Raw genomic sequence first — 26,365 nt, forward strand, 5'->3', positions numbered from 1 at the left:
AACGCTCTTAAAACTTTCGCATTTCATCTTTGCAGCTCACTGCTGGTTCTGATACTCCAAACTCGTAGCAGTTCTCAAAGTCCCACATGCATGTGCGTAGGCTGCACTAACCGTTCCCACGTCCAGGCGCCTGGTGCCTTCCGGTAGGTGTTGGCGGCCACGAGACGGTTACGCTAACGACACGAACTCCCACCCGTCAAAAACCCAACGCCTTCTCTGACTGTTCTCCACCACCTTTTCATGAAGGCGATTATATGCCCTTCGATCTAATCCACGCTTGGTGTTTCTTCCTCATGCATGGCCATCTCTCTTTCGCGCTTCCTCAGAAGTGCCACAGCAGAGTTCGTTTGGTCCACCTTTTCTCTCCATTTGCTACGGCTTTTGCATGTCAAGTTCAAGTCCACATGCTTATTCACATCAGTTGATGTTTCTAGCAATCGTCCAAGAAACAATCATGTCGCTGGAGGGCAAGAAATTGTAGGGCATCGGCAACTGAGTGGTAGGCTGCAAACATGCCGAGTTGTTGAATAAGATGCAAGGTCAAGCTTTGGTTGCCACACCACTCTCGTTGTGAGCTCAAGTTTGGTGTCTCACCTCCAGTCTCATTTCATTTCAGTCCATCTGATTCTTCAACATGTTCCCATTGCTTGATCCAGTCGTACAACACTAGTTTCCAGCTTGTTGATGCCACTATCTCTACAGTAACAGCCAATTGTCCTGACTGAATTTCGCAATCCTGCTTGTCTCGAATTTTGCGCGTCGTCATAATTGCTTGATTGGTTGAGTGATCCGTTTGTCGTGGCTAGAACGCTCCTTCCTCACCGTGACTGCGTGTTTACGCCTCACCGCGCGAGCCACAACACCAATTCTTTTTGTGTCCAGTTGTCTCCTATCGATACCTACCTCAGCACATATCATCTCCTGCCGTCAGTTACAACCGCAAGACAAACATGGCGCGAGGCCCTCGCAACAAGCCAAACCGGGCCAACCAGCGGGCAGGCGGCAGCACGGCTTCCCGCAGAGGCCCACAAGCACCACTGTCTAACAATACATATGAAAGTCTAGAACCGCTGGCATGTGAGGGTACGTCTTGTCTTGTGTCTTGCAGTAGCCTGTGGTGTTTCGCTGCAGCAAAGAAGCCCCATATTCCTTGTCTACGGAGTTGTGGAGCCTCTATCTTCACCTCAATCAAGAGACGTGATTACAAAAATGGCTAAACTTGCAACAGATGGCAATTTGAATGCCGATCTCATCGAGCGCTTCCGCGGCACATCCTTCAACTCCCCCAGAAAAACCTCTGTTCCTCACGATGACATCCCCACGTCTGAACCGTTCCGCGCCAACAACGATATCCGAGAGTACTTCCAACTAGCTAAGAAACCTGTCACTGGCGGGGTATGGCTGCATATGCCAGAGGTCCCAGACCCCTCGGAAGTTCTGCGCCCGAAATCCGCATTCAAGAACGGTGACGAGGCGCTCATCGAGATTGACGAGAGCATCCATCCACACAGGCACGAAGGCGCATACGATGATAACGAAGACTACTTGAGAACTAAATACGAGCTTCTACGTGAGGATGCCATTCGACCGCTCCGCGAAGCTATCGACGAGGTTCGTACCGACCCATTCAAGGACGAAGCTGAGTACAGCAACCAGAGCATTGGAATCTATGATCCAGTGTACATCACGTCGCTCGTCTTCTCGCCGCGAGGTTTGGCAACGCGGGTCGCCTTCTCCCTTAGCCGGGTCAAGAAGTATATCCGGTAAGGCATGGCGTAGATTCATCTTTAACTCTGACTAACGGAGGTAGGTGGGAGCAGTCGAAGAGACTGATCACTGGCACCCTTGTTGCCTTGTCTCCTACCGATGATGCGTTCCAGACCCAATGTGTGCTCGCTATAGTTGCAGCCCGCCCTCTCTCCGCACTAGAGCAGAACCCACCTGGGATTGATCTCTTCTTCGCGCGTCCAGAGGATCAAGAGATAGATCCGATGCGCAAATGGATTATGGTAGAGTGCCGGAGCAGCTTCTTTGAAGCATCCAAACACACACTGCTCGCTCTCCAACATTTGATGAGGGAACCATTTCCGATGTCCAAGTATCTGGTCCACGTCCAGAAAAAGGTAGACCCGCCGGCCTATATCGAACACAATCCTTACCTCAACCTGAGCTCACTCGTGAGCATTGAGGAGGGCAAGGATTACGAGAACGTCAATGTGCTAGAGGATTGGCCTACAGCTTCCTCACACTCGCTCGACAGTTCTCAGAGCAAGGCGTTAAAGCGTATACTAACCAGTGAGTTGGCCATCGTACAAGGACCTCCAGGAACGGGCAAGACGTTCGTGTCTGTTGTCGCACTCCAGATTGCCTGCAACAACTTGCACAAAGAGGATGTGCCAATCATTGTTACAGCTCAGACCAACCACGCTCTTGATCAGTTGCTCCGCCATACGTCACAATTTGAGCCCAACTACATTCGCTTGGGCGGCAGGAGTAAGGACAAGGAGATCAAGAAACGGACGCTGTTCGAAGTTCGTTCGGACCTACCTCGACAAAAGCAGCCTGGCAGCCTGAAGTCGCAAGCTACTATTGCAATAAGGAAGTTGACTACCCAGCTTCAGGTGTTGCTTGCGCCTCTAGAAGTGAACAAACTGCCACTTGATCACAAGCTCTTCCTAGGACTTGGACTGATCACCCAAGATCAGGCCCAATCACTGGAGATGGAGTCGCAGTGTACTATGGGAGCCTCGCGCTCTGATAGTCCAGGGATATTGATGGAACAATGGCTGGGTAGATATCTCACATCCTGTGACCGACCGATCGGCCCAGAACAGTTCGACTGGGGATACGAAGAAGACGACTTCGAGGTCGAACAACTGAAGGAGCTCGAGGCAGAGGCCGTAGCTAAAGACGACGATGATATCGAGGCACTACACGGCCCGGTACTCCAACTCAGCGACAACTGGAAAGGGACAGGGAAGCCACTGAGTGACGCCGACATCCAGGACATCTTACGGAAAACGGACGACCTGACGACAATTCGTGTCCCCGATCGCGGTACGATCTATAACTACCTCAAGCGTCAAGCTAAGAAGCTTATTGTTATCGAGATTCGCAAGCTCGCGAAACTTTATCAAGAAGCAGTTGTGCAACGCAAGGTAGGAATGTGGGAAGAAGACGTACATGTTCTCAGCAAGGCACGCATCATAGGCTGCACAACGACCGGTCTCGCAAAGTACCGTGCTCTACTCTGCGCTCTGCGACCTCGGATGTGTGTTGTAGAAGAAGCAGCGGAAACACTCGAGGCTCCTGTCACTGCTGCTTGTTTCCCTACCCTCGAGCACCTCGTCTTGGTCGGTGATCACCAGCAGCTGCGCCCTCATACCCAAGTGCGTGCATTCGAAGACAAACCGTACTTCCTGAATTTGTCACTATTCGAGCGCTTAGTCTGTAATGACGTTGCGTTTGATACGCTTACCCGACAACGTCGTATGATTCCTGAGATACGACGACTGTTGTATCCTATCTATCAGGACACACTCAAGGACCACAAGAGCGTAAAGGATCTCAGTAATCGCCCGCCAGTCGAAGGTATGGGTGCGAACAACAGTTTTTTCTTCTGTCACGACTGGCAAGAGGCCCGCGATACGAACATGTCGGCGCTCAACCCAATGGAGGCGCAGATTATAGTCCAATTCCTCGACTACTTGGTTCTGAACGGCATCGATGCTACCAAAATCACGGTATTGACCTTCTACAATGGCCAGCGTAAAGAGATCATGCGCAGGATCCGGGCGCATCCAAATTTACGCGGCGGAGCTCACGATATCCAGGTAGTAACGGTAGACAGCTACCAAGGCGAGGAGAACGATATCGTCCTACTCTCTCTGGTAAGATCGAACCACAAACACTCCATTGGGTTCCTGAGCTCCGAGAACCGCGCCTGTGTCGCCCTCTCCCGAGCCAAACGAGGCTTCTACATCTTCGGAAACGCAGAGCTTCTTGCATGCGAAAGCGGTACTTGGGCTTCAGTCATTGAGATAATGTGGAGGAATAAGAAGGTTCAGGTGACGACAGGCCAAGAGCGGCGAGTGGGCTATCAGTTCCCTCTCAAATGCGGCAACCATGGACGCAAGATATGGTGTGAAGTTCCCGAAGACTTTGAACTCATCAAAGGTGGATGTGACATCAAGTGCGAAGGATCGTTGCCGTGCGGGCATCGCTGCCCATACCCATGTAAGCGTGCCAATTTACGAACTATATAGGAGACACATACTAAACCGGCTACTAGGTCACCCCTTTGAACATGATAGAATCAACTGCACGCAGAAATGCTCCAGGCGTCTTGAGGCTTGTGGCCATCCTTGTGTCGGTACGTATTGTATTTGAATGCAAGCAAGACTCCTCACTGACAATCTCCAGCGGAGTGTTGCGACCCGTGCAAGTGCATCATGTGCGAGCGCCGCAGTGGCGGTGTCAAATCGACGCTGAAACCAATAAATGGGGTACCACCGTTTCGCGGAGCTCGACCAAACACGCGAAGCCTGATGCTCGAAGACAAGTTACCCGGCCCTGGACTCTCTGAACGTGGTCTGCAGACCTATGCGCCCACTCCACGTACGATGACTCCGAGTCTGTCAGATTGCACCACGGCACCGTGGGATGTCTACGCTAACGGTGGTGGTGTACAAGAGGATGATGCGCGTGCGTACGCAGAGGCGCAGAATGATGCTATGTACTATGCACATCAAGCATCTACGTCTAGGACCGAGGCGACAGGCGGCAAGCTGATCGAGTTGTCGCCGGAGAAGGTGGCAACAGTTTCCAAAAACACAGGCTTGCTCCTTGATCTTGACGTGGAACCACTGACTCCAGACAATCGTCTCCGAATGCCACGTTCGTATGCAAACGCTGCGAGACCCCGCGTCGACCTCCTAGATTGAATGACTGCAGGCAACCATGGAGTCTCGACGTAACCTGTGCGTTCGTGCTCGTGGCGTACAGGTGGGTGGTTGCATGCGATCATGTCAACGTGAACCAGGAGAATATGTATCGATACAGAGCGTTGGTAGACGGTATGCATAGCAATTCCAGCGCAAAGGACTCAAGTCCGGGGTATATAGCTGAATCTTCAGATCGCTCCAACATGTTTGTCATGCTCAATCTTTCCTGTCTCCATCCATCTGAACCTCAAACACATCGCCCGCCAACTTTGCGACATCACCACCAAGCCTTGCAAGTCCGGCCTTGATGCTTTCAATCGTCTGTGGCGTCAAGCTGCCTCTCCGCGAATAGAAGTCGACGCCCGCAGGCGTGAACAACGTCTTTGCAAAGTACGTCACGACCCAACTATTGTCCGCGCCCTCCTCGTCGCCATAGCCTAGTATCTCCCATTTGCTTGTCGCAATCATCAACCATCCCTTGCCACGCCAGTTGTAGCCCAGACTCGCCGCTTCTCCGCCCTCTGCACCTGACGATGAGTCTGTGTTTGGCACATCAAACGGCTTGTCAACTCCCTGCACAGTCTTGATCTTATCAGCGCCCAGGGATTGGTACGTGACTACGTCGTCGATCTGGGCGGGCTGTGTAGAGGGAATGGCGGTGTATGCGATGCGCACATTGCGCGACTTCTTCCACATGGGCAGCGTGGAGTGGGTTACGTTCCAGGAGCCTGATAGCCATGATAGGGCGGGTGGTGCGAGCGAGGGGGAGGATTCGGTGGACGGCAGGGACGACGGAGCGCGGAGGGTCACCATGGTGAGGTGGCTTTGTTTTGGTGGGGTGAGGGCGGTTGGTGGTTGGCGATGCGTGTGTGTGGAGATGGACGCGTGGAATCTGGAGATATTTTTGTGGGTATTAAAAGACAATGACGATTGACGGTTGTTGACGATGGGTGTTGATGAGCTTGGACGGACAACGGATTTTCGATGTGGCTGGGAGAGCGGTCTGGCGTTTATCAGAGAAGTCGCGAAACTGTTGCGATCTCAGTGCTCTGGAGCCAGGAGCTTCAAAGTTGCTATATGCTCCATAATTGCTTTTGACCAGATGTTGATCCCACCTCCACTCAACACCACGTCGTCATCATCACCATCACTATCGCGTCTCCCATCAGCACTCGATAACGCGACAGGGCTGACAGATCGCCGCTACCGGGAGCCAACGCAGCCAGGCGCACGTGCCAAGCCACCAGCCGTATCCCGCCACTCCAACAATAGATCGTCCTACCTACTTCCGAACTTCGCCTCAGCAACACACAGGCTCCATTGAAAATCGAACAACCTGACATCACCATCCCGCGTGCCCGCCTCCAGACGCGTAACGCCCTGTCCATGCCACCGCAATTCGACTGTCTGTCCCACCATCTGCGGTCTTCCCAGCAGCCGGCGTCGCCAGTTAATGCATCGCAACCCATGTTTCGACTGCGTCGCGGCGTCTCTCGGTTGGCTGGGGGCTGACGAGGCCTGAAACTCGTGCACCAGTTTGTCCGCGTCGCTTCGTGGGCTGTGCAGTGAGTACGAGAACACCGTTTTCTGAAATGCTTGCCAGGCTCCACTCTTTGTGGCAGTTTGATGGTTGGTAAAGTGCCACTTTTTTTTCTTGCGCCTAGCTCCCAGCTGTATCCATGATTACCCTATACAGGCTTGGGTGGCTAGGCTGAGACGACTGCTGCGTAATAGTATAATAGCATCGTGATTCCCAGTCTTGACGCTTCTGGAGTAACTGCTTTTGCTTTTTCCAACGATTTTACAACACTGAACGAAGTTGTTTCTTTGACATTGTTTGGGGATATTGCGTGGATCGCTTGATTGTTCTCCGGTACACTGTCTACGACCTCTGTTTGACGACGACAACGACGACCACGAAGAAGCGCTGCTAAGCTCACCACTCGAGAGGAACTATCCTTCCCACCCAACAACTCACACATTAGCATGTTTTCAAGAAGCATACTACTCCAAGCTTCGGCTCTTTTGCCCTTGTTATACACACCCGCTTCCGCACAAAACGCTTGCAACAACTCACCCGATCTATGTACCCGCGCATACAACAACATCACATATCTGGGTGCACATAACTCTCCATTTCTCAGGAATGAAGACACATCATTTTCCACATCTGGAAACCACTACTACAACACCACAACACAACTCGACGCCGGCGTGCGCCTGCTCTCAGGACAGGTTCACAAGGCCAACGGCACCGGCAATGCAGCATGGCATCTCTGTCATAGCAGCTGCGACCTTCTCGACGCCGGGACCTTGGAAAGCTGGCTCAGCGAAATAAAAACCTGGATGGACGCAAACACAAACGACGTCGTAACCCTCATCCTTGTAAACTCCGACAACGCCTCCCCCGCAGACCTCGGTGGAGTCTTTTCCTCGTCAGGACTCGACACGCTCGCCTACTCGCCCCCAAGCCTGACAACCACACCGCAAACATGGCCCACGCTCGACACGCTAATCGGCAACAACACCCGCTTGATGTCTTTCGTCGCCAGCCTCCCGAACCCCTCGTCAGACTACCCATACCTCATGGACGAATTCGTCTACATGTTCGAGAACGACTACGAAAACATATCCCCCTCAAACTACTCCTGCAACCCATCGCGCCCGGAAGCCGTCGCTGGAAATCCCTCGACAGCTCTAGAGTCTGGTCGCATGTTCCTCCAGAACCACTTCTTGTACGAGACGCAGCTCTTCGGCATCCAATCTCCCAACGAGACATATGCCAATGTCACCAATGCAGAAACCGGCTTCGGTAGCTTAGGCGAATCTATACAGGAGTGTGAGGGAGTCTATGGCAAGCCGGCCAATTTCGTCATGGTGGATTTTTTCAATGTTGGACCTGCGATTGCGAGTGTGGATCGTGCCAACGGCGTGAGTGACGCACAGGGCAGGAAGAGTCTCAGCACAGAGGCATTGGTGCAAAGTACCGGCGCTGGAGTTAGGGAGAGGGGAAGCTTACTCGCCGTGGTTTTGGCGGTTGGTGTCGCTGTTTTCTTTGGAGCGTGATGAGTGACAGGGGAGATCAGGACTCGATTCTTCAACATCTTTGGTTATCTGCATGGCGATGGCGTTTTGGTTTTTGGGATCCCTGGGTCTTGGATGGCCGGGCTGGGACATACTGGGTGATGCGAGCTTGATATCGTTCTGAGAAAGAATGAACCATGCGGCGCCCTTTCGCGCTTCGCTACGTCTGGATATGTAGCTTAGACAGACAGACTTAGATATAGATATGACGTTACGATGATGGACGATCTCATCAACCAAGCAATTTGATTAGTCTTCAACATATCCATTGCTTCATCATGTATGGTCAACTACTCTTGGAAAGGCGTGAACTTCTCCAGCACACTTTCAGCCTCCTTCAAATCATCCATCAGTACTTGCCTGTGCGCCTCACTTCTAACTCTGATTTCGCATTCAAACTTCCGGGGCCGTATGTTGAAACCTTCGGTATAGGCAAAAGTATCATACTTGACCCCTACTTTAGGCTCAATATCAAAGGCCCATAGAATCTTCGCCAGCGCAATGTACAAACTATTCTCCGCAAGATTGGCACCAGGGCAGATGCGCCTTCCCCAGCCGAACGACGAGTGACCTGATTTTGCTGGATGAGGCTTGCCCGTGAGCGGTGTCGGTGCTTTGAGGCGTTCCACCAGCGCCTCGTCGAGGAAGCGCGTGGGGTTGAAGAGGTGCGGGTTCGGATAGTATTCCTCGTTGAGGTTGATGGCCCACGAGTTTCCTAGAACTGTTGTGCCGGAAGGAATATAGTATCCTTCGTAACGATCATCCTCTGTCGAGGCGTGAGGTGTACCGCCGAGAACGGCTACGGGGCGCCAGCGAAGAACTTCTTTTACCAGAGCGCGGATATATGGCAGGTTCATTTCATCTTCAAATGTAGGACTGCGTTCGGTGCCGATGATAGTATCTAGTTCGCGATGAGCGGCGTGTAGCGTCTCGGGATGCGTGACCAACGCTAGGAAGGCGGTGCAGAGGGTCGAGGCAGTAGTGTCGGATCCAGCGCCGAAGAGCGATGCTGGGATGTAGGAGAAATTGCGGTCCGACAAGGGAATATGCTCTGTCTCTCGCAGTTCGAGCAGAAGCTTGCAGAGCGAATCTGGAATATCGCCGCCCTGGGTCTTTGCTCTCGCAAGATCCGAGCGTACGACATCCACCAGGGCCATGTTTGCAGCTGCTTCCTCGCGGCCACGAGCTTTGATATCGGCTTTCCATGGCGCCAGGGCGTCTGGGATGTGCTTCAGGATGGGGAAGGACTCGACGAGGTACTTTCCAGGCACGTTCAGCGATGCGGCGACATGCATGAATTTGAAGCGCTGGTGAATGACGTTGGCATTAAGCGAGTCGATGCGGTGGCCGTATGCGACACAGAAAACGATGCTGGACGTGAAGCGCTCGAGGAGTTTCTCCCAGTTGGCCGGGCTATCGAGAAGCTGTTGGCAAAGCCGCGATGCCTCTGCCGTTTGAACAGGCTTGTACAGCATCAGCGCCTTTGGCGTCAAAGCCTGATGCAGCAGCTTCCTCCGCACACTCCATTCTTTGCCATATGGTTGCACCAGTATACTAGCATTATCCCACAGTATCTCGCCCATAGCCACCATGCGCGGACGCGACGAGTACTTTGCGCTCCGCTTCTCCATCAGCTCGACAGCGATGTTGGGGTCGGATATGACAACAGTAGGCTTGCGGCCGATCCATATCGTAAAGATGGGGCCGTATATCTTGGACCACTCCTGGAACTGGATCCAGGGCTTTGATTTTGGGAGCTGGAGTTTGTTGCCGAGAAACGGAAGAGGCGTGGGGCCTGGAGGCATTCGGAGCCATACCAAGACATCGTGGAGAAGCGTCGCGAGGGGTATAGCGAGGACAACAGAAAGCCATAAGTAGGGCGGTACGTGAAGGAGAGAATCTAGCGCCATGTTAAAAAGGTTGCGCAAAGGATAGACGCTGATGCTATCCAGGGCTGTCGAGCACTTGGAAGGCGATATGTACCCGCAACATCGGATTTGGGCGCTCTTACAGCTTCCAACGTGACGCTCGGCAGTTGTACTTGCTCGCTACTGTTGCTCCGCGATGCACGACGGGCGGAGGATGCGGGGTGCTATTCGTTCCTTCATCCGTTCATCGTAGCAAAGAGCCGGCCCGGCACCTTGCGGTTGGCCTGCTCTCTCCACTCATACTGCATATACCGTCATGCTAATGGAACTAAGCCTGCCTTGGAGTATGTCGAAGCTGTATTTGCTCAAAGTCATGGTTGCTGGCGAGAGGCAGTGGTGCCTATGTCGCGCTCGGGGTGATTTACCCGGACTAGCGCGTTGTGGGGAAGCTCGGGACAGGAGGAGACGATTGCAATTACACCCGCAACTTTACACCTATCTACGCTGTCATCGTGCGCTTATTCGATGGAGATGTCACTACTAAAACGCTTGATACTAATTGCTGCACCACACACAAAATCGTCGGTAATCTTAAAGATGCCTGCCTTCGAAAACGTGGGACACGTGCCCGTCACTGTAAAAGGCGATTTCGGCGAACCATAGATGGCCATGACATCGAAAGCGCTATCAAGACAATCATGCTGCTAATGTTGCGACTTCGTTTCATCGATCGGAACGGAGACTAGGCTACCCCCTAGATATGTTACAACTTCAGAGGTCGCTGTTGTTCCAGACTGCCTCGCCTTTCCCACTCCGTGCAGTTGAAGGTTAATATATGTGCCATGGTAGCATAGATTTCAGAGCAGACGCCTAGCCTGGAGGGTTTGAAACTCGATATTATGGCTGCTCCACAGTTGCATCGTCACAAATACAACTATTAACGCGACACTGCGGACTACTCTCTACATCGTTTGGCCAAGAAGTAGCTTTCGAGTTTGACAAGTACACTGGAAGGGCAAACTTTGGACCTTTCAGTGAAGGATTGTAAGAATTAGCTCTTCGCTGAGGTTCCCAATGATTCAGACTACGGCAGCTTTACCAAGCTACATCACCTCGAAATCCCCCATTCGTTGCTTGCAGGGTGATTACTACACTTGCCAGACGTATAGGCGGGCAGAACCTTGCCTCCCACTCTAAGAGGACCGGGCATTACTCCCATTAATGAGGCTATCAGCAGCGAGTGGCATGTCGTAGATGGTAGTTTATTCGCATGTTGTCAACACAACGACGTCTCAAAGCTGCGCAAGGCTGAGCTTGATGCCGAGTGTTGCTCTATGGTTGAACGGTACGGCGGAGGTGAGTTTACTAGACTGAAGCGGCGTGGTATCGACGTGGAGGCTCTGGTGGATGTTTCAGACGTAGGGCTTCTAACATAACACTCAGAAGAGGGCTAAATGACTTGGAAACCCGGACGGACGGGCAGTGAAGTTGGGCCAGTAATGAGCATCTCTTTTGTCCAGTTGGAGCAACGTAGCCTCACAATATGGCAACCCATCTATATACCTGTGGCAACAGTGCCTCTCAGAGAAGTGAGATGATGCTATGAAGTGACGTATGGCTCAACGACTCTCATCGTTGTGTTTGATCCTGCGAAGAGTGAACTTCGAGTCCTTGACGGGATACACTAGGAGTGGTCTCGGTTATGCCGAGAGACGCACGCCCGGTGGTGCATCAATTCTCCGAACAACAGGCTTCCACCACTGTGATCGACTTCAAGTGGCTCCCGCTGTCAAATGTGACCTTATCTACATGCGGTGGGCACAGGCGAGCGCCAATTCGTACGCATGGGTATGATCGCCGAACTGCGATACAGTAAGCTAGTCACCCGAACGTTGTGCCTAACATAGCCTGAACGACGGGTCGCGCTTCCTGGAGGCTATCCTAGTAGCACATCTATGCTAGTGATACGGTGTTACCGAAGTTGCATATCAGGTTCGGCGCATAGTTCCTGCATGAGAGTGGTTCGGAATAAATGGCATTGCTCCATTGGCGCGAATCCAGTTCGTGGCTGGACCAAATACTGAGCATTCTGTACGATGGTTGCTCGAAGTAACTACCACGCGTAGCTCACATGGCTGCCTTTGACAGTTATGGGTGGCACCGGATCGGATCGCAACGCGCCATCGAGGCGCCAATGTAACAATTTCTTCGAGTACGAGCTCACTATGACCTCGACATGATGCTTTGCACGCATTTTGGTTGACCCTGGGATTCTAGGGCTTCGATGAGCTTCTGCGATCGTGAGGCGGAGCTCTGGAAGGAGGTAGCCTACCAGGAATAGCTGCATAGTGGAAGCCGCCACACCAAGAGGCCGTTGGGCAGTATATGCAAGGGCGTTAGGTGCATAGCGCGATGACCACATGTCATCAGATGGAGCTAGGCAGAATCCTTCACCGCCACTATACGTGCTCTGACCTTGTAGTGGAATTGTCATTGGAACGTCTACGGATGCGTGTGAGGTGTCGTGCGTGGTTACGCAGTGCAGGGATTGACCATCGGCTTCAGGCATCAAGAGCCAAGTCTGCACTGCAGCCAGACGTTGTCTTCGCGTGCACAGCCAATTGCCGGTGAAAGGGCCTGTCTTTGTTGCTGGTCGCAAGGATGACGCACTGACCCAAGGAGGGGCATGAGCAGGCGGGGCGCTGCTAAGACCCGAACATTCCTCCACGACCTTTCATGGTCGTGACCATGACAATGTCCAGGAAATGCCGTCCTCCCACTGCGCTGCATGCCGGCGCGCGCAATCTCCCTCCTACAATCTCGTGCAAACAATTCCCGCCACTGGTGTCATGCACTGTCTGATCCTCCGCATCCCGTTCCAGATTGCATGCTCAAAGGCGCTGGCAGCTGTCGAGCCAACGCATCAACTTGACAACACTTAGCATGTCCGTCCGGACAGACTACCCATGCATGTACATAGCTCCACCGGCGCTGCTTTTGCCTGGCATTGGTGTCCGCGTCTGCTGCGCTTACTCTGCCTTGCTGCCTTTAGCACGCACTGATGCCGGTCATTGACGGCACTGCTTCTACAGTCGCAACCGTTTGCCATTGCACGCCAATTCGCTCCGCTGAACCTTCTACACTGACACGAGCTGAGCTTTTACTCCACTAGTCTCTTGTCCCGACCAATTGGCACTTTGGCTATCCAGTATCGCTCCGTGGCATCGTTGATCGGCTACGGCCTACGGCCAAGGGCATTCATCCAGCCCAGTCTAAATGACGCTTTCAAGACCGGCTCTAGCGGAAAGGGACCTCAATGGACGTAAGACTATGCACCTTTATCACCACCAGGGCGGGGTTGCGAGCCTGAGCCGGCATGAAGGGGTCAAAGCCAGTCCCCGTGGCTCAGCATGCTCCTAGCATATCGACGGCTGAATAGTATAAAAAGAGGCCTTTTCACAGGCCCAACGAACTTCCCTTCTACTTCTCTTTCACCCAACTCTCCAGAGATATCGTTAGACTATATCACATCCGCCCCTTGTCTGAGCATTACAAGCTTCAGTGCTCATAGCAATCACTCAAAACATCAACACACTTGAGCTTCGTGCCAACACACCGCCCAATAGCCTTTGACACTTATCGAGCATCTAAACACTTTTCAAAATGGCTTCTACCCACTCTTTTTACCATTACCCCCAGTCCTCTTACCCGATCAGTATGCCACAGAAGCCGGGCTTCTACTACCCGCCCCAACAACATGGCTATGGACGCGTGGCGGGATCACCACCCGAGACCAACGATAGCGTCACAACATCTGGAGTTCCGTCGTACGAACCATCAGCGACCTCCAGCAACTACGCCGGATCTGCTAGCGATTACGAATCAACTAGCGGCGCCGCCAGCGTGGATCTCCTTGATTACATGGGCAGCCGTGTGAATGGCTCATTCAACCCGATGCCGCTAGATCGAAGCTTGGCGAAACAGGCACAAACGTAAGTTTAAAGAACTCCTACTGTGAGGACGATGGAGGGGTTTCGATTGTGGATGCATAATTGACATGACAACCAGATCTGGTGAACTCAACGCTAAGCATCGAGAACTCCTTGAGCTACAGCAACTTGCTCAGCGCCGACTGGCTGGTGCCCGCATGAATTTCGCCGATGGCATGAAAGCTGCGAAAGAGGTGCAGAGAGATTTGCAATGGACGCAGAAGCGAGTAGAGTAAGCATGGAGTGATTGCGCACTGAACAGCACAACTAACAAATTGACAGTTCACTCAACGAGCGAGCGGCACGCAAATACCCAGATCAATTCCGCACTGCTCAAGGCAAATACCCAGCACCAGTGGACTATTAGTACCACGAATTCTTACAAAACTGCCTTCCGGCTTCTGTGGATGATTCAAAAATACAACTTTCGGTTTTTCCAAAAATTCGGGCGGCAAACGGTTATTTTACAACTTTCTGGACTCTACAGAGTTTTCTATTTCTGTTTCATATAACGACGTTACCATATGGTTTGCGGTACGCGTCAAGTTACGAACTGTCGTTCACGATTTCCCGCTCCACTCCGCTCCACTCTCGGCCTCGCTGCTTTAGCGAAACCCACACGCCTGCATTTTACTTTTTCCAGCGAATGTGACGCGGTTCGGCCCGCTGCCTGATGCAAGTGCTACGCGCTTGTCGATGGCTAGCGAACGAATGGCGGCAGTCAATCGACTTGCGGGACCTGATAGTGCTGCGCTGGCGTGATCCCATGTCAGCGGTCGATGGGCCGGACGCGAACTGCGAGCTGGTAAGCATCTTCATTCGTCAAACATCGATGAATAGACAGTGGAACTCGACTGGTGGTCCTGAGGCATTGGATCCAGCTGGACGTTCTCTTTTCGTCTCCTTGGTTTGGGAATCGGACTGGCTTTGGGTCGGCGTCATGACGGTGCCCTACCATAATGCTGGCAAATGACTACTTGTTCTAAAAGGGTTCTCTGGTGTGACTTATCTATTTTTACTCGCATGTTGATGTAACGGCTCATATGACCGCCGCGGCCGTCTCCCAGCGGAGCGGTCCACCCACAAGTACATGAATGCTATATGTTTCGACTGGGTCGCAGCGCGGGGGATTTGGAGCCATACTGGTTCATATATTGCTTAAGCGCGCCATTTCAGCACATGTGCAAAGCCCACGCGTGAGCCAACGTATTACACAAGCCCAGTCCATACCCCAGCGCAGTAGCAACATCATGTGATGCGTTATCCTTAAACCTGGCAAGTGAGCACCGATTCGCGCTAATTCAACTGAAACATGAAACCTGTATCTCTGCATGTTACCTACACAGAACACGAGTACACTAACCCCAAAGACAAATTTCCCCACTGTTTCCCCCATGAGCAAGCCATACTCTGACGAACGAAGAAGACCGGTTTAGGGTCTCAGCCTAAAACCCACTACTGTACATCCCAAGACACTACCTCCATGATTTACCAATGATTAGAGCTCATGCCGTGCACCCCCTAAAGCCACCGTACGCCGTGCATCTATCGCTAGGCACCTAAACGCCACGCACCATGTCGCATCCACCTAATCGGAAGCAAGGCGGCCCAAGTACGACTCGGGAAGAAGAAGAAGAGAAAAGCGACGGTGAGCTCCGAAGCAAACGGGCAAAGTGCCTCGACTGCAGAGATTTGACGCTGTGGAGCAGTGTCTGCCTGCGATGTTGTGAGACCAATGGTACGGACGGGTGTCAGATGTGAGGTTATTGAAAAGCGGCCTGACAAGTGACTAACAGCTTTGCGGCAGTGTGATGAGAAGAAAATATGCTGTGGAATGGGTAGGTTTCCGGACGAAAACTGGAGACTTTCCCTCTTAACGGAAGTGAGCAGGGATTCGAGTGGAAGTGAGGCGCATGATGCACAAACTATGAGTTATGATCGAGTGCAAAAACGACGGAGGTATCAAATAGTCATACTTTAGTGTGATATGGTCTCTTTATTAATTGCTGTATTCCACAACAGATGTTATAACCATAGTGGTTGCATGAGATATCTACAGATGGTTTAGCTAACTCAATTCTGATGGCGCGGCGAGTAATTCGACGATCTTGAACCCTTGCCTGCCTAAATCGAACCCCGGTTCGCAGCAATAGCACGAGACATGACGCGAGCAAAACGGCCAGGTACATCCTGGTCCTGCTTCGCGGTCTCGATACCCGTGAGGATCTTCTTGATACCGACCCCAATTTCAGTGTTACCTGTCATCTCCTGGATCTCACTGATGGCACGCTGTTGATCGGAATCGGAGAAGGCACCAGATTCTCGCAGGACATTGGCGAGCTCAGCTTGTGTGTTCACGTTCGGGACTGCGATTTCGGCGTCGAATCTGGCGAAGAGGTCGAGCTGTGTGAGTACCGATCGTTCGGTTGTTGTCGCAAAAATGAGTAAGCGACGGTCCTATGTTTGTTAGATGGATTTCAAAGACCAGGTGCTATAAGGATTCTGCATACCTTTGGTGGCTCCTTGCCGAGTAGGACCTTCAAGGCAGCCAGAACGTTGTTACTGAACCTAGGACCAATCGGTACCCAATCCAACAACAACTCAATCGAGTCGATGACGATAACGCTCAATGGACTCTTGTATGCATCTCGGAACACCTTATCGAGCTGCTGAACCTTTTGCATCTCACTGTAACCAATCATGTCTTCAGCTGAAATCAACTTGATGAATGGATAGCCTGAATCAATTGCCATCTTGGCAGCTAGAGCTGTCTTTCCAGAACCGGGTGGTCCGTGTAGTGCAACAGAAAGTAGCGGCGATGATTCCGGTTTCCTGACTTGGTTGATGTACAGGCGTCCGTCCTCCAGTATATCCCTGATGAATGACGAATAGTGGATAATGCCGTGCCGTAGTCGCTTGCTGAGTTCCTCTTCGGCAACACCGAAAAGCGGTTTCACGTCGTCAAGCGCTCTCAGGAAATCCTGCCGCATAACTTTGATATCTTCCACATCTGCCTTTACAGTGGTGCCGTCTTTGATGTGTCGATTGGAGGCGTACGATGTGGCAGCCCTGACCAAACCGTTGATTTCAGCTCCAGAAAAGTTCTTCGTCAGCTTAGCCAACTCTTCGACATTGACATCGGGCGCAAGAACGTCATTTTTGCGCATCTTTGCTGTGTGGATCTTGAGGATCTGGGCTCGGCCAGACTCATCAGGCAGGGAGATCTCCAGGTGCACCTCAAGACGACCGGGACGCAAAAGGGCTTCATCGATCATGTCCATGCGGTTCGTCATACCAATGAGTAAAATATTGTGTAGCTGATCGACACCATCAAGCTTGGATAGCAGCTGGTTGACAACGCTGTCGCCTACGCCAGTACCGCTACCCGCGCCAGAGCCTCTCTGTTTGCAAACAGCGTCAAGTTCGTCGAAGATGATGATATGAAGACCACTCTCATCACCCTTCTCCTTCTGTTCTTTTTCTGCGTCCGCGAACATTTTTCGGATATTTTCTTCTGATGCTCCGACGTACTTGTTCAATACTTCAGGGCCGTTGATGACCTTGGGCTCCCGGGCGTTGAGCATCTTTCCGATTTGCCTAGCAATCAAGGTTTTACCAGTACCAGGGGGCCCATACAGAAGCATACCACGGACGTGGTCGATACCCATTCTCTCTCGAATGCCTGGAGGAAGGATACGAGAGGCGAAGGCTCGTCGAAAGATGGCACCAAACTCGGTATCCAAGCCACCGATACCCATGTCTTCGAACTTGAAACCTGGCTGGATGATGGAGTTGGCCGCTGCGCGTCGCGCTGATGCTTTTAGTTTAATGTCCGTTCGAGCGTCCTTGAAAAAGTCGACCTGAGTGTGTCTGGTAAGAATGCCACGGGCACGCGGATCGGTGATGGAGGGCGCGTTCGTCTCGTCTTTCTCCATGGACAGATCCGCAAGCGTGACAGTTCGTACCGATAGCCTGAGTGGTATACTCTTGATGTCCATCAAGAGCTGTTGGCCTGGCGCAAGGATCTGGTTCTCGAAACTCTTCTTGAACATGGTGGCGAGCTCGTCCTGATCGTACGGTGTCTCGGTCGTCTTCCTCCCAGCGAATCCGACTTCGACATCAACTGCACCCAAGTACGACTTTCCGCCACTCTGGCCAAAGTGGTCGTAGGGTGCTGCTGTGACGATCTCCTGGGGCCCAAGTGATATACTAGCCCATGTTCGTTGTGCATCCGTGAGACCAATCTCGCCCGGGTTGCACCCTTGTGTAGGCCGGGCAGAGAGGGCGTAGTTTCCATTGAGGATGATGTAGACGTCGGAGCCGTCGGGGTTTGGTGGGAAGTCTTGAGGGGAGACAGCGACGCTTTGCGATGTTAGCAGAGACATTGTCATGGGCTGTTTGTAGACTGTACGTACATGTTGCCAAAGGCGTAGGCATTGCCTCCTGGGCTCTTGATGGGCCGTAGCTGTCTGGCAGGCCCGGCCCCTCCACCGCCTCCTGTTGGCCCTCTTGCAGGCATACGCTGTCCCCCCGGTGGCGGAGCACCATAGGCTTGTGGTTGCCGGTCATCGTAGCCGGCCATTCTTGGGTCTTGTCCTCGCGGAGGCCCTTGTGGTGGTTGCTGTTGCGGTGGCCGCCCGTAGCCGTCGTTGCGTGGTGCTGGCCGAGGGGAGCTTCCAGGAAGGCCTGGGAGTCGGTCGCGATTGAACATGTTTGGTGGCGGAGGTCGCTATCGAATTCAGAGATGTAGGGAGTGATGTATGCCACGTAGGGTCTTGGAAGAGGCAGCAGTATTGAGGCCTCACGGAGTCGCAAAGGTGTCTAGGCTGCAGTATGAGGACAGGTTTGGTCTGCGCTCGCTGTGCTGACTATTATTCGATGATGTGTCCACTCTGAATGCCGCCACTAAGCAAGCCAAAGCAGAAACAAGCGTGATACAACTTGACCGTCAGGGTCTGTGATGCCGCGTGGGGAGCTTCAGGAACGCGCTTTGACCACGCCACAAGCCACACGTCATCCCCGCCCCGCAACTGCCGCCATCGCCCAACGTTGTATCTGGAAGCTGCATGCCATCTGACCCGAGGCCATGGCCATGTACAATGATATCAACCCCTCCACGATCCATGATGACGATGAAGATTCAGGTTGATTATTGGAAAACTCCCTTACTGTTCCTGGCCAACAACGTCTCTAGCGACGGATGAGGACGCTGGACGTTCCTAGTACCAACGCAATGCCGCCCTGTTGATGCTGACTGACCACATCGTCATCGTATGGAAAAAATTGATGTTGGCTGCTTAGTAGCCTTTCCCAACATGCACTACCTCGCCTCCACCATACCACAAAGTACCTGTCCTGCAGTGCAGACCTGTTTCTTGTCCCACGCTCAACTCTCCACCACTAGGTATCTTGCCTTCGTTGTGTTCAGGCCAATACTCTTTCTCAAGCCAAGCATTGATCTCTTCGATCTTTTCGATCAGGGCCTTTGTCTTTTCAGGATGAGGTGAGCCAGTCCCGTCCTCCAAGTCCTTTGTATGGATAAAGCGGCCGATGGTGAGATGGCTTGAGGGCACAACATACCGAGACTCAACTTGAAGGCCTGCATCACGGCACATGGAGAAGAGGTCTCGGCGCAGATGATGGTAGGTGAATTTATCGTCCTCTGGTGTGCGACCCGAATGTAGGCCCTCGCTGGCTGCAGGTACAAAGCTCAATGCTATGGCCGAGGCGTCATACCCGATGAGCGGCTTGATGAGGCGCGTGCGGTGGTCGTGAGTGTAGTCAGTGATGGCAGGTATCTTGTCTCGCACTCTGTCTACTAGCTTCTGAATCTCTGGAGCCGTCTTCGAATGCGTTATCTCCAATGCTGTAATGTGGAGGTTGTCCCGCGGCATGAGCCAGAGATCTATCTGTATTAGGATCGAACGGTGACAACAACGGCATACCACATACTAGGTGCCACTGTTAGCAGTTCTTGTTGCACCCGATTGATCATATCCTTGACTTGTTGCGTCGGTCTTCCCCAAAAGACCTGTTCGCGTGCGAAGTTAGTGGTTGTCTCACACCCGGCTCGTAAATCGGAGTTCTTACAAAGCAGTTGCGAGGGTCTTTGTATCCAGGCTCGATCGTGGGATCATCGAGTCTCAATAGTATTGGATCGATGTTGACACCTTGAAAGTTGGCGTCGAGCATCTTCGCCTTCTGCTGCTGGTTTCTTGTGGTACGATGCAGCTGGTACTTTTCTTGGATTCGCTTCTGCAACATGTGCTCAGTATGTGCAAATACCAAGTACACAAGCATCTTACTGGATCATCTTCGCATGCTGCAATCAGTGCGTCGTAGGGATTGCTGAATGAGGATGTTGAGACACCTGTGAGGTCCTCAAAAGTGTTGACCGCCTGATTAGACATGATTTTGGGATGCTCTCGTGTTGATGGTCGTGACGTGGGAAAAGATCGACGTTTTATATGCTTCTTTTTGGTCTTGTTGCAAAGGACGAGACAAGTACTAGGTACTGTACCAAGGCCGCGGGAATACACGAACTGCGACTTCGCTGCATGCAATGTCACCTTTCCCAACGCGGTAGCCTATCCGCTCTGACTACACGTACTCCAAACGACCTCGTACCAGTCTTCTGTGCCTCCATTCGCCAGAATACCCATCTGAATCATAGCCATCTGTCCGAGGGTGTTGCGTTCAATGAATGGCAAGAGACGGCATGCGGGGTATATGCCGTGGTGGAGGCTACACGTGCTTTCGTTCCACTGCCGTACGGTAGCGCGGAACGCGTCGCGTCTTGTACTGGTACCTGCCATCTCAGGGCTACATGCCGCATGAACCTCGATGCACTTCACCCTACCCCAAATTGCATGCTGTGAGCCTGCTCAGTAGCCTCACTAATGCACCTGTTATTTCTAGACCTAAATTCGCGTCTTGCACATACACTCTCTCGTCATGGCATCTGACAAGCCGCGCAAGCGCAAGCGCGTGGCTGAAATCTCGCCTGCCCGCAGTACGCCTCAGTGGGATGCCGACACTGTTCAGGTCATTCCACAACGCGTTCCTACCCGTTCAGGGCGGACTGAGCGCACTCCACTGGCCGAGACTCAGTCGCGAGGCATTCAGGCCCGTCGCGCACGCATAGCCTGGCCTGCCAACGGTATGCCATTCATCTTATCCAACACCGCTCCACGGGCTGATAAAAGATAGACGACTCAGTTTCTACGCCAAACAATCCGACGTCACCTCCCGAGGGTAACGACGGCCCCGATCTAGTCATTCCCCCAGACTGCTGCTACTTTTGCCTGACACGCGGAGGCAACGCGGCATACGAATGCCGTAAAGAAGAAGGAGAAGATCTGTGTACACGCTGCATACGCGACAGGAAGAAGCAATGTCGATTGCCTACACTCCAGGAATCGGCAGCGATTGCAGCGCGTTGTCCACGCTGCACAATTCGAGGCTTCAAAGCATGCAATGGAGGAGACCCTTGCGATACTTGCACGCGCAACAAAACCGAGCACCTTTGTCGTAAACTACCCGAGAAGAAGAAGAGACTTGAAACCCCACGCAGGCGGAGCACAATCACTCCGCAATCTGAAGACGTCACAACAGCGAAGCCCATTAGAGGTCGACTGACCAGGCGGACCGACTGCCACGACGCACAGCCCACTACAGAAACGGTGTATGACAAGTCCGGGCGCAACACTATATGCAGCATCACGGCTAGGATGAAGCGCAGGAAGCTTTCGCCTGGTAGCACACCCAGCGAGCATGCTCAAGTTGCTAGCCCAAAGTCAAGTCCACGAGGGTCAAGTTTGCGTAAAAGCACGAGGACATTAGAGAAACTTGTAAACGCAAACAACCACGCACATGATGCCGACGATGGACTACCTTCACCTATAACTTCGAATGATCTCAGGCTAGGGGATGATCTCGAGCAAGAAACGCCATCTGACGAAGAAGATATCCTAATGGATGAAGCCGACGTTGATCCAGGTATAGAGAGCGGCACATCGAGCATTCGTCTTGGTAGACGCCCCATCAGGGCTCGGCCCAGAGTATCTTACGTCGAGCCGTCTTTCGAAGATGCATCGGACTATGGTGGGGACCTAACAGACAATGACGAAGGCGAAGGCGAATCCGAATCCGACGTTTACATGTCTCCCACAACGGACGAAGAAAGCGAAGCGGACATTGAGCTTGTCTCTCATGAAGACGAAGTCGAAGACGAAGATGGAGCATCAGTTACAAGTGATCTTGGATCGCTAGACGTCGTGTTGGACGAAGAGAGCATTCCTGTTGAAGATGACAAACCCAAACCGAAACCACGCAGACAGCAAAAGACTGGCCAACCCACTCGAGCCGGCAAAGGCATCGACCTAAGCCTCCCGCCGCTCTCCAGCATCCAAGAATGCATGTCCGACATGACCGCCAAAGCTGTGCGACTTGGTCTTTGTGAAGCCTTGGAAAGTCTAGGAAAAAGACCAATCAAGGTTGCCACAATGTGTTCGGGCACAGAATCCCCTTTGCTTGCGCTTGGTGAGATCTCAAAGGCCTTGGCGGCAGCTGGACACCCTCCAATACAAATTCAGCAGGAATTCTCTGCCGAGATTGAAATATTCAAGCAAGGCTATATCGAGAGAAACTTCGCCCCACAACGATTGTTCAGAGACGTCCGTGACTTCATCCACGAATCCGCCACCACAGCGGTGACAGCATATGGCGCAGAGGTTGCTATCCCTACAGATGTAGACATCCTTGTTGCTGGCTTCGTCTGCAAAGATCTCTCTAGATTGAATAACAAGGGAAAGACGCTGGATGATGGTGGCGAGTCAGGCGACACATTTCAAGGAATGTACGCATATACAAGACGCTTCCGCCCAAGCATAGTGTTGCTAGAGAACGTCAAGAACGAGAAGAAGACGTGGGACGACGTTGTACGCAGATTCGACAAAATCGGATACGAAGCTCAGTGGGTTTACTGCGACACGAAAAACTACTATCTGCCTCAAACGAGAGAGCGCATGTACATGATTGCAATCGAGCGAAGTCACTTCGGCAAAGGTGTCAAGAATGCGACAAGTCAGTGGGAAAACTTCATGCGAAAATTGGAGAGGCAGTGCAGTAGTCCGTACGAAGCGTTCCTCCCAGAGTCGCTGAAAGAGTCAAGCGGTTATAGCGTATTGAAGAATGAGCCAGACTGGGCTCTGTGTAAACTACGAAACGATCATATTCGCTCCGAGAAGAGGCTAGGGATACTAAGTCCCATCAGCCGACGCAGCGACAACGGCACTGTTCTGTAAGTCCACATAATCCTGCCATCATTAGTGATATCCAGACTAACAGTCGTATGGGCCCCCTGATTTTGCCGACAGGGACTTCTACACCTCGCAATCATCCAGAGTACACGATGCGATAGACATTGCTCATCTCGAAGCTGCAGCAAAAGGTTACGATTCTCTGTTCAAGATGAACTTGTGGGACGTCAGCCAGAATGTGGATCGGTTCAAAGCAGACCTAGGAATCGCGCCGTGTATCACTCCAGGCGGTCAGGACTTTGCGAGCAACCGTCAACATACTCTAAACGGTAGCCAGCTTTTACTCCTTCAGGGGATGCCTCTTGATACTCTGCTGTTCGCCAACGAAACCCAAAAGGACTTGCAGAATCTTGCTGGCAACGCAATGTCCACGACAGTTATCGGGGCCTCCCTCATCTCTGCTCTTATTGTCGGATGCAAAGCCTTCCAACCCCTTCAAGCAAACTCAGTTGAAAAAACGTCATCCGCTCCGCCTAACAGCAACATGATTACCCAGCCTGGCATGCTAAAGCGTACTCACCTTCAGCCTAGCACTGATGATGATGTCGACCTTGTCAAGTTCCAGCAAGAAGCCAAGTCGAGTGCCCGCATGTGCAACTGCGAGGGCAAACAGGTCATAAGCAAAACCGCAATTCAGATCTGCTCGGCGTGCGGACACTCAGCCTGCTCGTCATGCGCGGGTAACCCCACGCATGTTTACAGGACAACCGTACCAGCCAGTCATCGGAAACTACCACCTGACGACTTCATCCGGCGATGGAGGCAACTTGTGCCTTCACGGTTGAAGTTCGACGTTTTTCCCAACATCAGTCATCTTGCCTCCAAGCTAGGCGCAAAGGACCCCATGCTGGACGACTATCTGGCCATTGTTTCGGACGCGCAGCTGGGCTCACAGTTTTTCTGCATCGGCGAATTCTCTAGAAGTTACAATGAGTGGAAGATCACCTACAGCTCGCTTCGGGCTACAGTCGAGCTGTCAGTGGGTCACGATTTACAGTGGTCCTTATTTGTCAAATGTTCACCAGACCTTCCTGGCAATAGTGCCTTACGGAAATTTCTCAGCAGTCCGATTGCGCAAGGCACTGTCACAGATACGCTCCTCAATGTTGAGTGGAGAGTGCGCATACCCTCTACCAAGGATCTCATCCTTGATCTGAGCGGCTCGTCTGAAAAAATCAGCTCATGCAGGAGCAGACTTGGTCTTTCCGACTACAAGGAAGAGACTGTGCCGAGGAGTATCAGAATCCAGAGTGATGATCTGACAGCCATTGTCGGCGATTACGAGCATCAACCACATTGCGGGACTGCTTTTACAAGTCTATACAAAAGGTCCACAGGAGTAAACGAAATGTACATGTTTCTCGATCCTGACCCCATTGGCCGACCAGAGCACGACAGCTTCGTGTTCAGTCGTGACCATACCCGGAAACACTACGGTGAGAGCCGTAGTTTACTTGCTCGCATGGATCCATCCTGGTGACCATGGCATATGGAGGACGGGCATGTACACGCCATTACGACCACAGTTCTTGATATTTGGGCTTCTGCTGTGATGACGCTAGTACCAGCGACTGTACCTCTGGCCGTGGATTTCCTTGAAGAAGGAAGTCTGGCTCATAACGTTCTTCCAAATTGCTCACAGCCGCTTACCTGTCTAGACATCTTTCTCCACGATGAAATGCCCGTTCAGACTTTCGCAGACTACTCGTGGGCATCGGAGAGTGCTAAGACGCTACCGCAATGCTCATCTTGGCAAGCAGCGAACTCGGACTGGCGAGGCCAGTGCTCTTGCGCGCCGATTTATCCAGAGATCCTTTGGTGCGTCGAGGGAGGTATAGCGACGGCACACGAGGATCGTCGAGCTGCTGCTACATTTGAACGTGCTATTAAGCAACGCCCTGCAATAGTCCAACTGGAAGCTTCAAGTGATGCATCAGGAACACGAATTCGCGTCGGCGTTGATATTATGTCTTTGGTGCATCGTGCTCAAGGGAGACTGCACGATGCAAACTCTACAACCACCTCCTGGCGGCTAGTCACGGATCATGCTGATTTACCTTCACAGCCATTTCCAAAGTTTCGGCTGCGAAGCAATTCGAACGAGCCCCATGATTCCCTGTTTACACTACCCGAGTATTTACGAGGTGCGCAGAAGAAATCTGTTGCATGGATGGCAGAGCAAGAGCTAGGGAGACCGATAACTATATGTGAGACAGAAGAGTCTGTTTTTCCAAGTCTGGGTTGGAGAGTTGAAGCTCAGATCAAGACAGAGAAGATCGTTCGCGGCGGTGTGCTGGCCGATCAACCTTCATTCGGGAAGACTGTTGCGAGTATAGGACTAATTCAGAGTGAATTCTATCAGGTCACACCGGAGGAACTCATCAAGCGAAACCAAGCCTTAGCAGCCAAACAACCCCTTCGTTTAGACTCGGCTGCGACACTGGTCGTCTGTCCTCCACATATCACTCATCAATGGAGCACAGAGCTTCAAGAATTCCTAGGTTTAGAGGAATTTGAAAGCTTCAACGTTCTCGTCATAGAGAATTGTGGTCAGCTGAAGAGTCTGACCATCGAACATATCTTGCAAAGCAGGATCGTCATTGTTTCTTGGACCCTGTTTGCTGAGGAAGCTTACCTTTCAGAACTGGCAAGATTCACGGCGTTACCTGAGCCTCTCAAGACCAGTCGCCGTGCATTCAGTTGCTGGCTGGATAAAGCGATCAGCGAGATCCCAAGTCAATTAGCTGTATACCAGCATCATGACTATGAGCAGTTCAAGCGGCTGACAGAGGGAATCTTGGAAGGTCGGCGGCAAGAACCTAAGTTCCAAGCCCCATCGACCATCAAGATACGTCACGGTGCTGCGTATGAGTCATTCAGCACTCTGTTGTCGTCATATCCTTCAAAACAACTCAAAACGAAAGCCCAATCGAAATCAGATAGCTCGTCAAATTTGGCGCCACTGTTGCATCTCTTTCAGTTCAACCGAATCATCGTTGACGAGTACCATTACCTTAACGACAACAACAAGATCGAGAATAATCTGGTGGCCACGAGTATCAAGAAGATCTCGGCACACAAGCGCTGGTGTCTCTCGGGGACACCAGCTTTGGCCAACTTCTCTGATGTCAATCAATTAGCGTCCTTCCTAGGGGTCAAAC

General features: G+C 52.2%; 8 protein-coding genes across 8 annotated transcripts; 4 read left to right on the forward strand and 4 right to left on the reverse strand.

Annotated features, from left to right (window-relative positions):
* Positions 1-950: 950 nt before the first annotated feature.
* ACET3X_007712 (uncharacterized protein) lies at positions 951-4,943 on the forward strand (the record flags this gene model as incomplete). Its single annotated transcript, XM_069453888.1, has 5 exons — positions 951-1,083; positions 1,229-1,763; positions 1,811-4,236; positions 4,292-4,372; positions 4,423-4,943. 5 exons carry the CDS (start codon positions 951-953, stop codon positions 4,941-4,943), a joined length of 3,696 nt encoding a protein of 1,231 aa, XP_069304875.1.
* A 216-nt stretch (positions 4,944-5,159) lies between these two features.
* Positions 5,160-5,756, reverse strand: ACET3X_007713 (uncharacterized protein; the record flags this gene model as incomplete). Its single annotated transcript, XM_069453889.1, has 1 exon — positions 5,160-5,756. The coding sequence occupies one exon, from the start codon at positions 5,754-5,756 to the stop codon at positions 5,160-5,162; it is 597 nt and encodes a 198-aa protein (XP_069304876.1).
* Positions 5,757-6,732: 976 nt separating this feature from the next.
* ACET3X_007714 (uncharacterized protein) lies at positions 6,733-8,242 on the forward strand. The gene has a single exon (XM_069453890.1). The coding sequence runs from the start codon at positions 6,930-6,932 to the stop codon at positions 8,007-8,009; it is 1,080 nt and encodes a 359-aa protein (XP_069304877.1). The 5' UTR covers positions 6,733-6,929; the 3' UTR covers positions 8,010-8,242.
* Positions 8,243-8,317: 75 nt separating this feature from the next.
* Positions 8,318-9,937, reverse strand: ACET3X_007715 (uncharacterized protein; the record flags this gene model as incomplete). Its single annotated transcript, XM_069453891.1, has 1 exon — positions 8,318-9,937. The coding sequence occupies one exon, from the start codon at positions 9,935-9,937 to the stop codon at positions 8,318-8,320; it is 1,620 nt and encodes a 539-aa protein (XP_069304878.1).
* A 3,457-nt stretch (positions 9,938-13,394) lies between these two features.
* Positions 13,395-14,979, forward strand: ACET3X_007716 (uncharacterized protein). Its single transcript, XM_069453892.1, has 3 exons — positions 13,395-13,887; positions 13,964-14,116; positions 14,167-14,979. The coding sequence occupies exons 1-3, from the start codon at positions 13,559-13,561 to the stop codon at positions 14,249-14,251; spliced, it is 567 nt and encodes a 188-aa protein (XP_069304879.1). The 5' UTR covers positions 13,395-13,558; the 3' UTR covers positions 14,252-14,979.
* Positions 14,980-15,860: 881 nt separating this feature from the next.
* ACET3X_007717 (uncharacterized protein) lies at positions 15,861-18,821 on the reverse strand. Its single transcript, XM_069453893.1, has 3 exons — positions 18,300-18,821; positions 16,395-18,246; positions 15,861-16,341 (listed from the first exon to the last, which is right to left on the reverse strand). The coding sequence occupies exons 1-3, from the start codon at positions 18,593-18,595 to the stop codon at positions 16,009-16,011; spliced, it is 2,481 nt and encodes an 826-aa protein (XP_069304880.1). The 5' UTR covers positions 18,596-18,821; the 3' UTR covers positions 15,861-16,008.
* Positions 18,822-19,181: 360 nt separating this feature from the next.
* ACET3X_007718 (uncharacterized protein) lies at positions 19,182-20,294 on the reverse strand (the record flags this gene model as incomplete). The annotated part of the gene is made up of 4 exons (XM_069453894.1): positions 19,182-19,789; positions 19,837-19,915; positions 19,975-20,139; positions 20,190-20,294. The coding sequence occupies 4 exons, from the start codon at positions 20,292-20,294 to the stop codon at positions 19,182-19,184; spliced, it is 957 nt and encodes a 318-aa protein (XP_069304881.1).
* Positions 20,295-20,838: 544 nt separating this feature from the next.
* On the forward strand, positions 20,839-24,684 carry ACET3X_007719 (uncharacterized protein; the record flags this gene model as incomplete). The annotated part of the gene is made up of 3 exons (XM_069453895.1): positions 20,839-21,043; positions 21,811-23,185; positions 23,262-24,684. 3 exons carry the CDS (start codon positions 20,839-20,841, stop codon positions 24,682-24,684), a joined length of 3,003 nt encoding a protein of 1,000 aa, XP_069304882.1.
* Positions 24,685-26,365: the final 1,681 nt, after the last annotated feature.

The sequence above is a fragment of the Alternaria dauci genome, chromosome 7, assembly GCF_042100115.1.
Source record: "Alternaria dauci strain A2016 chromosome 7, whole genome shotgun sequence".
NCBI classification, from domain to species: Eukaryota; Fungi; Ascomycota; class Dothideomycetes; order Pleosporales; family Pleosporaceae; genus Alternaria; species Alternaria dauci.